Source organism: Emys orbicularis, chromosome 9 (genome assembly GCF_028017835.1).
Source record: "Emys orbicularis isolate rEmyOrb1 chromosome 9, rEmyOrb1.hap1, whole genome shotgun sequence".
In the NCBI taxonomy this organism is placed as follows: Eukaryota; Metazoa; Chordata; order Testudines; family Emydidae; genus Emys; species Emys orbicularis.
In genome coordinates this window covers 82,553,117-82,567,589 of record NC_088691.1, presented here as the reverse complement: position 1 = coordinate 82,567,589, position 14,473 = coordinate 82,553,117, and the positions used below count along the sequence as shown (strand labels likewise).

Below are 14,473 nucleotides of genomic sequence, written 5' to 3'. Positions count from 1 at the left end.
GGCCCCAAATAGTTCCTAGAGCAGATCTTTCAGAAAAAACATCCAATCTTGATTTTAAAATGGTTAGTGAAGAACAATCTACCACAACCCTTGGTAAATTGTTCAAATGATTAAAAAATTTACACCTTATTTCCGGTCTGAATTTGTCTAACTTCATCTTTCAGCCATAGGATCATGTTATACCCTTATCTGCTAGATTAAAGAGCCATTATTAAATATTTGTTCCCCATGTAGGTACTTACAGACTAATCAAGTCATCCCTTAACCTTCTTTTTGTTAACATAAATAGACTGAGCTCTTTGAATGTATCACCATAAGATTTTCTAATCTTTTAATCATTCTTGTGGCTCTTCTCTGAACCCTCTCCAATTTATCAGATTAGTCTGACATAATCTACCTTTGGTAAAACAATGTTGCATTACATCCTCTTTTCCCATTTACCTCCATGAATTTAATTAGTCTTTCCTTCACAATTTATTCTAAAGTCTTGCATTCTACTGATGTCAGACAAACAGGCCTGAGTTCCTGGATCACTGTTTATGAGATATGATGTTAGCGATTCTCTACTCATATGGTACTATCCCCAAATAGATACATTGATTCAAAATCCTTGCTACCAAACTAGCACTCTCATGTGCTGTTCTTTCAGTATTCTGGAATGGAAATTATCTGGCCCCCCTGGTTTGAGCACATTAAGCTCTATGTTTTTCTTCCATCTCAGATGTGGTAATTTTTATTTCTAGGCACTCATTTCCATCAGTTGTACTGCCTTCATGCATATTAATTAATTAATTAATCCATATTATCATCCTTATTAAAAATCAAAGCGAAGTACTCACGTGGTCACACTTGTGATCAGTGGGGATGCTCAAGCTGATGTTCCCACACTCCATCGAGGAGCGGAATGCTAGCAGGGCATTCTGCAAGAGGGGTCTTCGACGTTCCAACTCCTTGCCCACCTTGGTCTTCTAGATCTCAGATTTGTTAATCTTCTAGACACACTGAAAAACTTATCTATCCCCTCCCCCAACACACACACACATACTTCTGGGGTTAGAGTGGCCCCAAGGACTGGAGAGGTTTGAGTTAACTATATTATTAAATAAATATCCATCTGCAAATATAATTATGTGCAAAGTCAGAACATTTCTTTCTGTTGTATATCTTAAGTATGCCCAGGAGATAGGATGGGCACATATAGAGGCTTTTATAAACCTAAATAAAGAGCTTTATAAGCTTAATGGTGATCACTGTATCCACCAGTGAAATGCATCCACCACGGGGGCAAAACTCATTTGTGTCCATTTAATAATTCACAATATAACCCAACATTGTAGGGCAAGCAGTGAAGAAAAATGCCTTACCCACTTAAAACTGCAAAAGGAGTTTAAGGAGGCAGAATGTAATTATCCATGTTGGCACTGGGCCAGGACACCAGACTCTACACCACTGCTGACACAGAAAGAGACTTGGGAACATCAATATCACAAGTGGTCAAGACCTCCATTTTACATCTCATGCAAAGCACAGCACCTCCAGCAGCAGTGTCCCCTGATATCACCATGTTGAGGCACCAGTTCAACAGTGGCTCAGAGAGCCACTGACTCTCCTTGAGCACTTCCTAGAAGGTCTTGCCGCTAAATACTGATGTGCCCCAATGGTGTTTTTAGTTTGTGAGATCAGACAGGATTGCAGTGCAAACTGCTACATCTGCAGCTTGTAAACAAGTCCAAAGAAAACAGGCGAACAGCCAGTTAAGGCTGAAAGACTCTTAACCTACCCTGTACTACCTAGGCACAGCAGTGTGCGTATAATGACGCACTGTTCAGACACCAATGGTGCTTAGGCGGAAGAAATTGCACTGATACAGAGTTTCATCCTTTAGCTCTAAATTATCTTTGTTTAATCCAGACCCTTAGCATAGATTTTTGTAAGTGCACACCCCCATATTTCATTGAGTAACAATATGATGCCAGCTGCTCTTGCGTCTCCAGGGAGAATAGGATTAGGTTCATAATGTACAGTCTGTCTTTTTTATGCAGTATGACAGAAGAACTTGTGACTGTTGAGTTTCATCAACAGATATCCAGGTCTCTGTGAAATGGACCCAGATCAACCAGCTAAAGAAAAACTATAACAGAATCTTTATAAATACAAGGCACTTTTAAACTAAGCCATATGGTCATGATTAATAGCAAAAGGTCTCACTCCCTCTTTCTGAATAAACGGCAATGTCTATTAAAATACCATTTACACAGAAGCACTTGTTATACTGACATTCAGATTATCAGGATTCAAGTAAGAAAATGGACAAAGTTAGGACTACAATAATAAGTGCCTGGCTCAAGTGGAGAGAGATAAATCATGTAGTAGTACGTGACAGGAAGATACGAGTTAGATTAAAATGGAAAGTCTATAAAACCATGGTCTGCCCAGTTTTAGTGTGTCGCACTGAGCATTGGGCAACAAAGAAGAAGCATAAGCAAATGATCGGTTCAACGGAGGTGTGAATGTTGAGATGGATGAAGGATGTAAGTAAGAAACACCATGTGAGGAACACGTAGTTAGAGACATGCTCAAAGTAACACCCATAAACGAAAAAATTAGGGGACTACAGACTCAGATGGGTCGGTCATGTAAAGTGCAGTCCTGACAATTATGTGGGTAAGAGAGTCCAACCGATCAATACTGAAACAAAAAGGGAGAGAGGCCAACCCAAGAAGAAGTGGTGGGATGTCATAAAGAAAGACATGTCAGCATGTGGTGTGAGCGAGGATATGGCATTGAACAGAACACTTTGGAGGGAGAGGGCTTGTAGAGCAGACCCCATTTCAGGAAGTTTGCACAAGGAAGAGGAAGAAGAAGAAGAAGAAGAAGAAAGGGTCAAAAAAGCATTTGCCATCTCTGCAGTTGAACTCTATCTCCTTCACCACCACCACCACTCCCCAACCCCCATCTCTGGGACACTTTAATAGCAAGTGTAATAAAGTGTTTGTAATATTAGTATTTAGGAAGGCATCTGTGTACATCAGAGCTGTGGTGAAATGTTCTGAAATTGTCCATAGTTCCTTGATGGGTTACATGATGTGCTATATAATCCCCACGTATTAGATGCACACTGAATAAATAAAATAAATGTTATTTATCCCTGTTAGCTAGAAGCAGCCAGGCTAGACGCCTGGATTAAAGTGTCATGAAATACACTGGCAGTCCTTACTGCAAGTATTTGAGTTACTACTTCCTCCATATGGATTTCCCAAGCTTTGCTATTAATTTTCTCTAAACATCTCCTAATTCCCAGTTAAAAGTTCTAAGTGAACATGATAAAGATATGTTGCAGCAAATATTACACATTAGGACACACTCATGTACAGCTGCCTCACCAGGTAACACAAGTTGCAGTGATTTCTCAGACCCTCAATCTGTAGAATATAGCTTAGATCCTGTGGATGAGCAATTAGGGGGAACTGATGGAGATAGAGGAGATGTCTGAACTGGAAGAAGAATTTGGTGATCCCGAGGCAAAGCTAAAGCTAAAGGTACCTTGAAGGGAAACTGTGCAAAGAGAACAGCTAAGCCATATTACCACCAAAAGGAGTGGGAGATAGTGGTGGCTCTGTGGCACTGAACAGCTGGGCTCGTTAAGCTATTTGGTTCATCTCCTACCTATCTCTTTGACGTATATGGCCCTCGTCATTAGAGTATCCACGTGCCTCACAATAACTAAAGAATTTCATCCTCACAACACTTGTGTCAGGATGATACCATAATAGCTGTCGGGAGGTACTGTACCCATTTTACAGTTGGAAAACTAAGGCACCAAATGGATTAAGTGACTTGCCTGAGGACACATAGGAAGTCTATGGCTGAGCTAGGCATCAAAGCTAGGTCTGGAGTTCCAGAACAGTCCCCTATTAGCCCATCCATCCTTCTCTAAACTATCTATGCTGTCTTATTTAGATTGGGGACTGTATCCATTTTGTGTCTTGTATAGGACCAAGATCACTGTCTGCATTTAAATAAATGACATGCCAATTAATAATGACTGAAAAAATGTAATTTTTTTGCGGGTATAATCAAGTACACCTCTACCCCAATATAACGTGACCCGATATAACACGAAAAAGCAGTGCTCCGGGGGGGGGGGGCCTACGCACTCCGGCGAATCAAAGCAAGTTCGATATAACGCAGTTTCACCTATAACGCGGTAAGATTTTTTGGCTCCCGAAAACAGCGTTATATCGGGGTAGAGGTGTAGTTGGTTTTCTATATGCCCTCATTTGAGCCAGAAGTTGAGATAGCATCAGTTATTTTTGGCTACAAACAGGGAGGTTAGTTTTATAAAGCGGGCTCTTTATGTCAAGTTTCAGCCAGCTTCAAGAAGCAGTGGGAATAAAGGCCTATTTTAGAAATGCTGATAGACCCTTAATCATCAGCAAAGTGAATGAGGAAACTACAGAATTAGAGCTCAGGACTGAAAATCACACAGTTGAGTTTTCATCCCAGACAGATCAGGCAATGTTAAGGCTTGCACAGCTGTTTGATGCTGGCAGAAGTCTGAGGTTTGTTTGGGTTGTTTTTTTAATTGTAATGACTGATATTCCAAATAATCTTGTGTACCAAGTCCAGTGAGGGTCCTGCATTGACAAAGATCTGCTTAAATTTGTATATAGAGCATCAAATATAGAAATCTGGGGGGGAAACCCACCAGAGTTGGAAGTTAGGAAGGAGGAGAAGTCAGGATAGATCTTTTGTTCTTCGAAAAACTGCTGAGTCCCAGTACTCGTCTTTTTTCCTGCCCTCGTTTTCTGTCTCTCCTTATATGCTGTACATCAGATGGATGTAGAAATATATTATTTGTTTTGAAAAATTAGGCAGCAGATTGAAATTTTCCAAGCCAAGCATCACGAAATTATGTTCAAGGAAAGATTTGCAGCGCTCTAGAGAACATTATCTGAGCATATGGGCAGATTCTCCAGCGTAACTGAACTGTAATATTAATGGAATGAAAAGGAGTGTAGCCATTTTCACTTGTTTGTCAGGCCACAGTTTTTCCATTTTTCACAAAGAATGTAAAACCAATAGCCATGCAAATGTAATTGGTGGTAACAATGCCTTTAAAATAAAATAAAATGTCCCCCTTCCCTCCCCCCAATATGTGCTTGTTCTTGGAGAGGGCTCTGCCTGAACAGCATTGGTTTAAGCCACACCCCATCTGTCTCTGCAGCCTGCAAGTGGAGCACTCACACAGAAGCTGGGTGCATGTGCTGCTTAATTTCCATTATGCTTCAAACGCAAAGGAACTGGGAGCCAGCAGCTGGCCAACTATCAGATTGCCCTCCTGCCACCAGTCTCTTTGATGGCAACTTGATGCCTCCAATCCACTGAAATGAAATTAAATAAAATCTTAAAAGTAAGGTCCTGATCATGCTCCCAGTGAAGCCAACAGCAACGCTCCCAGTGATGTCAATGGGAACAGGACCGGGTCCTAATATTTTAAAGATTCCACGGTGCATTTATTTATTTTCAGTACACTTTGCACTTAAAATTCCAAGCTGGTTTCTGATCTGGACTGGCTCAAAAACACTGACTTGATAAGGAGCCTCAGAACTGGTTCTTCTCCCACCTCCACTTCTGTCACACACATACTCACTGTCTCTCTCTTTTACATAATCCACTGACAGGATCATTCTCTTCAACTGCCTAAAATCAAAAACTGCCAAGCAGTCGTAGGAGGCAAAGCGCTGTGGCTGAGATAGAAGCATTAAAAATCATGCTGTGAAATATGCATGGCAACACAGCCAGCTATATCTTTAAAGTTATCTAGTTATCTACAGAGGCTTTAAGGGGGAGGGGGAAGTATTTGTTTTTAGCATAAAACAAGGCATCTTCATTAGCACATCATTTTAGAGAGCATTCAAGTTTGTCATAAATGACCTAATTAAAGCAGAAAATTATCTGGGAAGAACAAGAATCTTCAACCTGAAATATAAGGGAAGGAAGGACCTGGCACAATTCCCATTAAAGTCAATCGAAACACTCCATTTGACTTCAGTGAGAGTTGGATCAGGCCTTAAATCTGTGTGATAATCATGTCGTTTGCAGAGGAGCCAGAGTGCATTTATTAACATGTATCAGCTTCAACATCTCCTCAGACTTAGGGTTCTCCTTGTGTCCTTTCACCAATGTCAGAATTATCCTTTACAGTTGGATCATCTCTTTCTCCAAACTTCCTGCCCATTTCTTCTCCTCAGGAAGGAATTGCTTCTCACTGTTTCCAGTTCTGGGTATATTTGGGATTGTAAATAAGGATTAATCATAAGGATGGACATCAACCTGGTTACAAATTAGGTCCAAATCATGCAGTCCTTACTCAGAAAATAAGAAGTCAAAACTCCCATTGAAGTCGACAGCAGTTTAGCCTGAATAAGGTCTGCAGAATTTAGCCTCAGATTTCAGAATTTTTCTAGAAATAAGCTATAAATGTCTCTGAAAGGGGCCAAAGATCTTTTCCTGTGTGGGTCCCTGAATGGGGTGAGTAAGAGAGGGGCAGTTATTTGCATTCATGCATCTGCAGCATAATGTTCCTTTGGAAAACCAACAGGAATAATTACTACCAATTTAAACACTGTAGGCTGTAAATGTAACAGCTGCACTTCTCATAGGAAGCTGTGATTTTATTTTCTCTACAAACAAACATTCTCTCAACACCCCTGCCATGTAGGTAGGCATGTACCGGAGAAACTAAGGCACAGAAGTGAAGTGATTTGGCCAAGGCTACACAATGAGAAAATGGCATGGATAGGAGTTCCTGACTCCAAATCTGCGCTCATTCCACTAGCCTATACTGTCTCTCACTTCATACTAAGGCTATTAGAATCTACTGAGCTATCAAACAGTTACAAAAGAGCATTCTATTGATGCGATAACCTCTTTAGTGTTGCCTGGCAGAGGCCAGATCCTACAACTGTCACCTGCATATTATCCCCATTAGAGTTAACAGGAGCTTTGCAAACATAAGAACTGCAAGATCAGGTCTTGGTATAAGAGAGTCTGATGCACCAGGGTTTAAGAGCTGCTCTGTGTGGTAAGCTTTGGTTTACCCACCTCCCCTCTTTGAAAACCCATGCATGCCCAGTGAGCCTGATCAGCCAGACTGTGATGTCATTCTCAGAGGGCAGTATTTCTGGGAATCTGTCACAGTCAAAATTAATCAGCAGGTTTCTGACTCTGCAATGTCATTTACAGATCCACTACCTGTGTTGCCTGTACTTACTTATAACACTGGTGTTAAAAATAACCCAATCTGTGAGGGTGTCCAATGATCTTTCAACAATGGTGCTCAGATTAAACTACCCGAACTCACTGAGAAATTATTCTGGACAACTGGGGTTCTTCAGAGTCTCCCAGATCCTTTGGGGATATTACTTACTAGCAATTCCAGATTCTACAATGACAAATTACACCTGACCGTGTAAATTAGGAAGTTATGTTGCCCCTCAAATGCAATCCCTTAAGGGCCAACCTTTTGTGCCATTTCTGTTAAACTATCATAACTGCACAAATGCCTTACGTTAAACTCTGTGCTCAGGTACACACACGTGTAAATTTGGAGTAACTTCAGTACAGTCAGTCTGGATTTACATCAGTCTAAATAAAAGTAGAATTTGGCCTTAATTTGGTCACGTTAAATTCCATTGTATCCAAATACCTCTTCCATAAAAAAAGGGTAGCTTGCAAGGGCAGAAATTGCTGGGCATGAAAATTAATCAATTGCAAATATGCAAAAGAAAAGTTACCAGTAACTCTAAACACACAGTCACACTCCATCCCCTACTCCTAAGGACAAGATTCTGCCATTCATACGCCTATTGAGTAGTACCATTGTACAAATAGCCTTGCTGATTTCAATGGGGCTACTTATGGAATAATTCAGAGCAGAATCTGACCTTAGATTGCCACCTCCTCCTTTCTAGGAATCAAGTAATTCCGACACCACACAAAGGATACGTTCAAGGTCTAGCAGAACAGATATGCTAACGTCTCGAATACATACAAATTAAAATACAAAAATGCTAAATTTTCCAAATTAAAGTAAGTCCTTAATAAGTACTTGTATTAGTTGATACAAGGAAGCTTTCCAGATATAGCAGACTGAACATCTGAGAAAGATTAAAGTGACACTCTTAATTACACTCTTGTACATTTCTGTGTTAAGAAAAAATTTTGTAAGAAGCATTAGATTTTCTAGGAACATGGTTATGATTTTGTCTGCATTTCATTTAAAATAGATTCCGCCTTGTCCTCACTTAGCAAGTCAGATGAAAGGTCTGTAAGTGATCTTTAGGATAAGACACAGTAACTAATTTAGAGACATTCTACCCAACATGTGCTGTAAAAATGAAAACTTTTTCTATGCAGATATTTGAACATCATTTGTAATTCAGTCTTTTTACATATAAATACTAACGAGCTATATGAAACAAACACCATCCACAAATAATGGTGCTCAATTTATTTATGTTTGGTATCATAACTAAAGAAAAGAAAACTCTTTGTATCAAATAGCAAACGCGTATGCCTGCAGAAACACTAGGACCCAAATTCCACTAAAGAGAGCTAGTTTTCTTGTAAGTTTAAAACTTAGTATTTTAGTAGGATTTTTTTAATGTCCCTTTTTAAAAAGACTCTGGGATTTTGGAAAAGGGAATTCCTTTGTAAGCAGATGACTCACCTAGGGTAAAGAGATATGACACACATTACGAACAGTGAATATTGTGCCCATACCTATATTTCATGCCAGTCTGCTTTGCAGTTGATTCTTTTAAAGAGATATGGTGCTGAGGGGTAAATGTCCCCAGACTGCGAGCAATAATAGCCACCGTCCGGAATTTTGCCCGGGCTGCATTCACTACGTTTGGGGTAGTGGTGTTCTGTTTGCTGATAAGCCTGTCTTCACCATTTCGATTCTTCAAGTTATGTTCTGTACAAGCTATGGAAACTTGCATTGCTCCCGCAATAAATCTTTATTCACAATCCAAATCTTAGAGAGTACTCAAACCTTCTCAGACTCTGAGAACAGGGCTATAGGACACTGAATGGCTGGCGTTTTTAGTCCCAAATGCTGCTAAACGAGTCTTCAAATCTGGACTCAAAAGATGACTGAAAGTAGTAGAAGCAGCAGTGGTAGATGGTGCAGGCAGAGGAGAACAGTACGGTGTCCCTGGGATACAAGTAAACAGATAAGCACTGAACTTGGTAAAACAAGCAAGAGAGCAGACAACTTGATTTTCAAAATCTTCCTTTGCAATAATATCTACTGCTTAGACAAAAACATCCATCTAGTCAAGTGCTTTCAGAAACATAAAGCTGTACCTTCATGATTAACCACAAGAAGCAGCATCCACTCCGTCTTGATGCAGGCTTGCATCTGCTTGCTGGTTTTAAATCAATGCAGGCATACTGCAAGATGTATCTTGAACACCCTCTGGATCACAAAATGCTGAACAGGCAAGCTTTGGACTGAAGAAATATCTAATCACAAGCAAGTCTCTAAAGACCAGGAATATCCATCTATTCTCTGTCAGATGCTGCAAAATACAACATCTAATCAGGACCCTTTTCACACATTCTTAGTTTCAAGCCCGGTAAAGACAAAGCTGTAAGTCTGCACCGATACGGTTTTGCAGCTGCTCTGTGGAACATGCAGAGCTCCCTGTAAGAAGCATGCAGAAAGCATGGGAACGGTTGCTTTTTCTTTTGTGTGCAACATAGAGACAGGCACTAGAAGCAGATTTTTCCCATAAAAATAATTGGCAGCACTGCTAATCAAGGAGAGGACTCATCACAGTGACAGAACAAATTGACGTTAAAACACGTTAACTATAAAAATAGGGGGGGAAACACTCTGCTAATGTGTGCTGGTGAATTAACACATTAATCCCTTGTCTGGCTCACTAAAATACTGCTTTAAATCCCATGGTATCAGCATGCCAGTGTTAATCTTTTCTTCATATAAGAATCCCAGCTAAATTAGCTGTGGTACAAACTCTTCAAACCAATTCTGACTCTCAACTTGCTGCAAATCAGGTTGCAATTAAACAAAGAAAGACTGGCACAAAGCTGACAAGTCATTGACCATCCTCCACCCTGCTATGGAGCCACATTTTCAATGTGCATGCTGGGCACATTGAGGAGGTGCTTTCAAATGGCTGAGTTGTGGGCATAGCCCAGGGGGTAGGCACATAAAACCTATTTTCAGAATTGTCCAGGACCCCCTCAGGGTATGCTTAAGAACTAGTCACAGGCCAGGTAGGTGTAAAGCAGAGACATAGATAGATTCTTATTAGCCCTCCATTCGCTGCTGCCAACCACTACAATATAAAAGAGACAGAATCTGGAGGATGATGAGATGGGGGCAGAGTAGTGGTAGGAGATAGTAGGGGCTCAGATACCATGGTGATGAGCAGGGATGCTGGAACAATTTGAGAGCCATTGAACCAAACTGTAAACCCTGTATATGATGGAAACCACTTCGAGCCAGGGGGTTTAGCAGCACCCACTAGTTCCAGCCCCTATGGTGATGAGCACAAGAACTGCGACAGTGTTATGGATTAGATGTGGAAGACAGACAGGCTCTCTGTATGTGGCTGTAGGAGAAAGAAAAGATTCTTGGGGTGGAGATGGTTGTGGGAGATAGAGGCAAGCAAGATTTTTGGAGGGGGAGCTCAGCGCCAAGAGCAATACTGGAATTGTTCGCTCGGAGGTGAATGAGTTAGAGGAAGCACAGTAGTTCAAAACCACTGGAAGAAAGTGGTTAGGAAGCTCCAGCCTCATACCTTTTACCTGGCATGTCGAACTGGAAAAAATAAGCAGTGGTACTTTCCCAAGCTCCGCCCATAAATCACGTTCCAGCCTTAAACTCCTGGAGATGCAAAAATAAAAATGAGACCTCACTCACAGCAGGTTGTACAGATGTTCAGTCTATTGCACCCAACCCCACAGCAAGTTGTTGTGGTGAGTGCTGTGCTACACCAGCTCGTAGGTGTCTGGCAGCATGCTGGGTGCACGTGCCGGAGGTGCTCCAGGCATGGGCTCTTCAGGGTCTAGCCCAGGGTGGACACTCACACACTTTGCTTAACTAAGGATTCCTTTGTTAGCGCTGCCAGAAAGAAAAGTTGCAAGTACCCTTGATGCAGCAACTTTAACAGTTATAAACAAATGAGATAATCTCAACAGTTCCCAACTCATCTCCTAGCCGGAAGCCCAAGCCAGGGGGATAAGATGTAACAAGGTCCTGGTATAATCCCTCTGCATTGTCTTCTTGACAACAAGCCGCAGCCAGGTATCGGCAAATGCAGCTACTGCTGGCCCTTGTCAGCAACAGGGTGTGTCCTCAGCCCAGCTCGCAGGCCTGTTATCAGACGTTTCCGTCCAGAGCCAGCTCCCAGACGTCTGCCTCTGGCCTGCTGTTCCTAGTCTCATGCAGCCTCTGTCACTCTCTCAAACCGGCCCCCTTCTGCTCTATTGTAGTTCTTCCCTTTCCTGTGCTGGAGGGATTATGGAGCCCCTCTGCTGGCTGGACATTGATCTGGGGGTAAACACAGTGCTCAGTAATGGGCCAACAGAGTCGGTACAAAGTGATTACGTGTACTCTGCCTAACTTCACTCACAACTCAAGTGCCATCTGCTCATAGGTCAAAATGAGATGCCTGGCCCTCCTCTTCCTCGTGCATTTTGATCATCAATGAAACAATTAACTATATTAACATTTAAATAATGATTGCTAGGCTCCAATGTTAATTACCCCTAAGTCCACACAACTGAGAGTCAAGCAGCGATCAGTAACACTCAGGTCACGTGTTCAAAGCTATCTTCAAAAGGACTAAGATGCTTAAAAAAAGAAAGCTACGATTCTGGAATACAAGGCAGCAGTGTCCAAAAAACCAACCAACTGAAAACCCACTCTCTGAGCTGCCACAATCCAACCTAATTCAATCCCAGCATATCTTGCATTGTACTTGTTTAGGGATGCAGCAATTAAAATGATAGTGACCTAGAAGTAGGGTTGTCAATTTTGGTTGACATATTCCTGGAGGTTTCCTCACATTACATACTCTTTAATTAAAGATTAATCTTTAATTCCAGGAGACTCCCGGGCAATCCTGGACAGTTGGCAACCCTTCTTAGAAGCAAATGTTATGAACCATGTAGGGGCTTGGCTAACAGAGCCCTACTCATTCAGCCAGAGTAGGGCACAGTTTCTAAAAACTGGCCTCTCAGGAGGCCCTGCAAGCGGTTCCTTGGCTGTTGTGAGGCTTGCAGATTTCCTGTGACTCTGCTTTTCCACAAAAGTTCTGCCAAGAATCTTCCCCATCCCCTTCTACCTAGCTTCCTGGTACATATATAAAGAAAGTCTAGAGAGTAGCGAAAAGGGCAGAACAAGAACAACTGAGTGGCACCTCACATACTCCTGGGACTGCAGGGACCAGCATGGGTGTAGAGGTGGAGATGCCCTGAAGAGGCACAGAGAAGCAGACCAAATCTTCAAAATGCCTGTGTTGTAAGCACAGCCGAACTCTGAGTGCACATGTAACACCAACAGACCCCAGTCATCGGGCAGGATCAAACCTGGGACCTCTGAAGCTCAGCATATAAGCCTCGACTGCATAGGGTGACCAGACAGCAAGTGTGAAAAATCGGGACAGGAGGTGAGGGGTAATAGGAGCCTATATAAGAAAAAGACCCAAAAATCGGGACTGTCCCTGTAAAATTGGGACATCTGGTCACCCTCGACTGCATGAGCTAAAAGGCACATAGCTCTTCACCATGGCTGTAGCAGACATCAATTTATAGACTCATCAATTTACAATCAACAGACTCATCATCTAGCTGGCCTGGCTGCCACTAGATGGAGACAGAGCGCCACACAAAGAAGGCATGGGTTACATACACCTTGGAATCACTGATTAAAGGTTATTTTCAGCCATTCAAAACCCATTCAAAACGATTGTTTCCTTGGAGGTACAGGAGAGTGACCACCTACAGGACGCAGTACACATGTGTATCTGGACCTTTTAAAGCAGGGCTCTTTGTGACAGCTTAGCCTTTAGCAGATTAATGTCAACTCAACAGTGAACATGGAAGAGCCACACTAATGCTGACTGGTTGTAGAGGAGTCTTAATAAGTTATTCAGCCTATTTACTTAATGATTAGTTAATGTGTGTACAGTACATTGCTTCTAAGATGAACAGCACTATAGTAGTGTTAAGAATTGTTCTTGTTATTTTTCAAAATGGGGAGGAGGGTTCTTAGAGTGTAATTAGTTGTATTACCAGTAGCACATAAAGGCCACACCAAGATAAGGGCCACATTGTGTAGGCTCTGTATAAACACAGGGTAGAAGACAGTCCCTGTCCCCCAACAGCTTACAGTCTAAATAGATGAAACCGAGTGAGAGAGCAAGGCTGACCTGGTTTGATGGGTTCAACCCCAAGTTATAGTTATGCTTTGTAAGCCTTACTCTCTGATGCAAGTTAACTTTGAGCCAAGCAGGTTATGAGCTGACTAACTAGACAGAAGTCTAAAATACAAACATCTGTTGCTGAATGCCCAGGAAAGAAAAAAAAAGGTTATTAAAAATGTTATTTTGCAAGCTTATTTCCAGTCATGTTTCTGATGTTTACCATATATCTAATGAAGAGAATCAAAGCTCTGTCAAAGGACAGAGTAACATGATCATCCCAAACTAAACTTATTTAGAATTTAGTGTGTTGTTTTAAGCTTTGAAAGGGGTAATCTGGTATCAAGCCAGCAGCTTTGATGATGATACTACAGACACAGGTGCTTTCTGTAGAAATGAAGCAACCAGTCTTTAGAGCACAGAAATCTAACATTCAGTGTTAAAAGCTTTCAGCCCTCATCACCTTGCACTAACAGGTCACATGTTAATTAAACTGAAAAAATTAGATTTGAACTGTTTAAATTGTAACACAAATAGGCTTGAAGAATCTTGTTTAGATTTTTTAAAATCTGTTACCTGAACACGAGAGAGACAAGGTAGGTGAGGTATCTTTTATTGGACCAACTTCTGCTGGGGGAAAATACAAGCTTTTGAGCTTTTTTATTTTTATTTTCTTTGTGCGACTATCAGCCTTATTCTGCTACCCTTGTTCATGGGCAGTAGTGCATTACTCTGCGCGTAGTACCAGTGGTAATACTCTTAATACTTGGACCTTCTCAAAGAATTCTAACAGGTTGCTGAGCCATGATTTCCTTTTACAAAAGCCAACTTGACTCTTCCAACAAATTGTGTTCACCTATGTGTGTGATAATTCTGTTCTTTACTGTAGTTTCAACCAATTTGCCTGTTACTGAAGTTAGGCTTACCAGTCTAATTGCCAGGATCACCTCTGAAGTCTTTTTTAAAAATTGGCATTTCATTAGGTAACCTCCTGTCATCTGGTACAGAGG

General features: G+C 41.4%; 1 protein-coding gene across 5 annotated transcripts in view; it reads right to left on the bottom strand.

The window, feature by feature from the left end:
• KCNAB1 (potassium voltage-gated channel subfamily A regulatory beta subunit 1) overlaps positions 1-14,473 on the bottom strand; it is a 246,092-nt gene that overhangs the window by 161,820 nt on the left and 69,799 nt on the right. For 2 of the 5 annotated variants that reach the window (XM_065410543.1, XM_065410546.1), the window contains exon 1: positions 8,788-9,008. The exons of the other annotated variants lie outside the window; for them this stretch is intronic. In XM_065410543.1, coding sequence (XP_065266615.1) covers positions 8,788-9,008 — 221 coding nt within the window. Of the gene's footprint in view, positions 1-8,787; positions 9,009-14,473 lie in introns of those variants that run through there. 5 annotated transcript variants of the gene reach the window in all.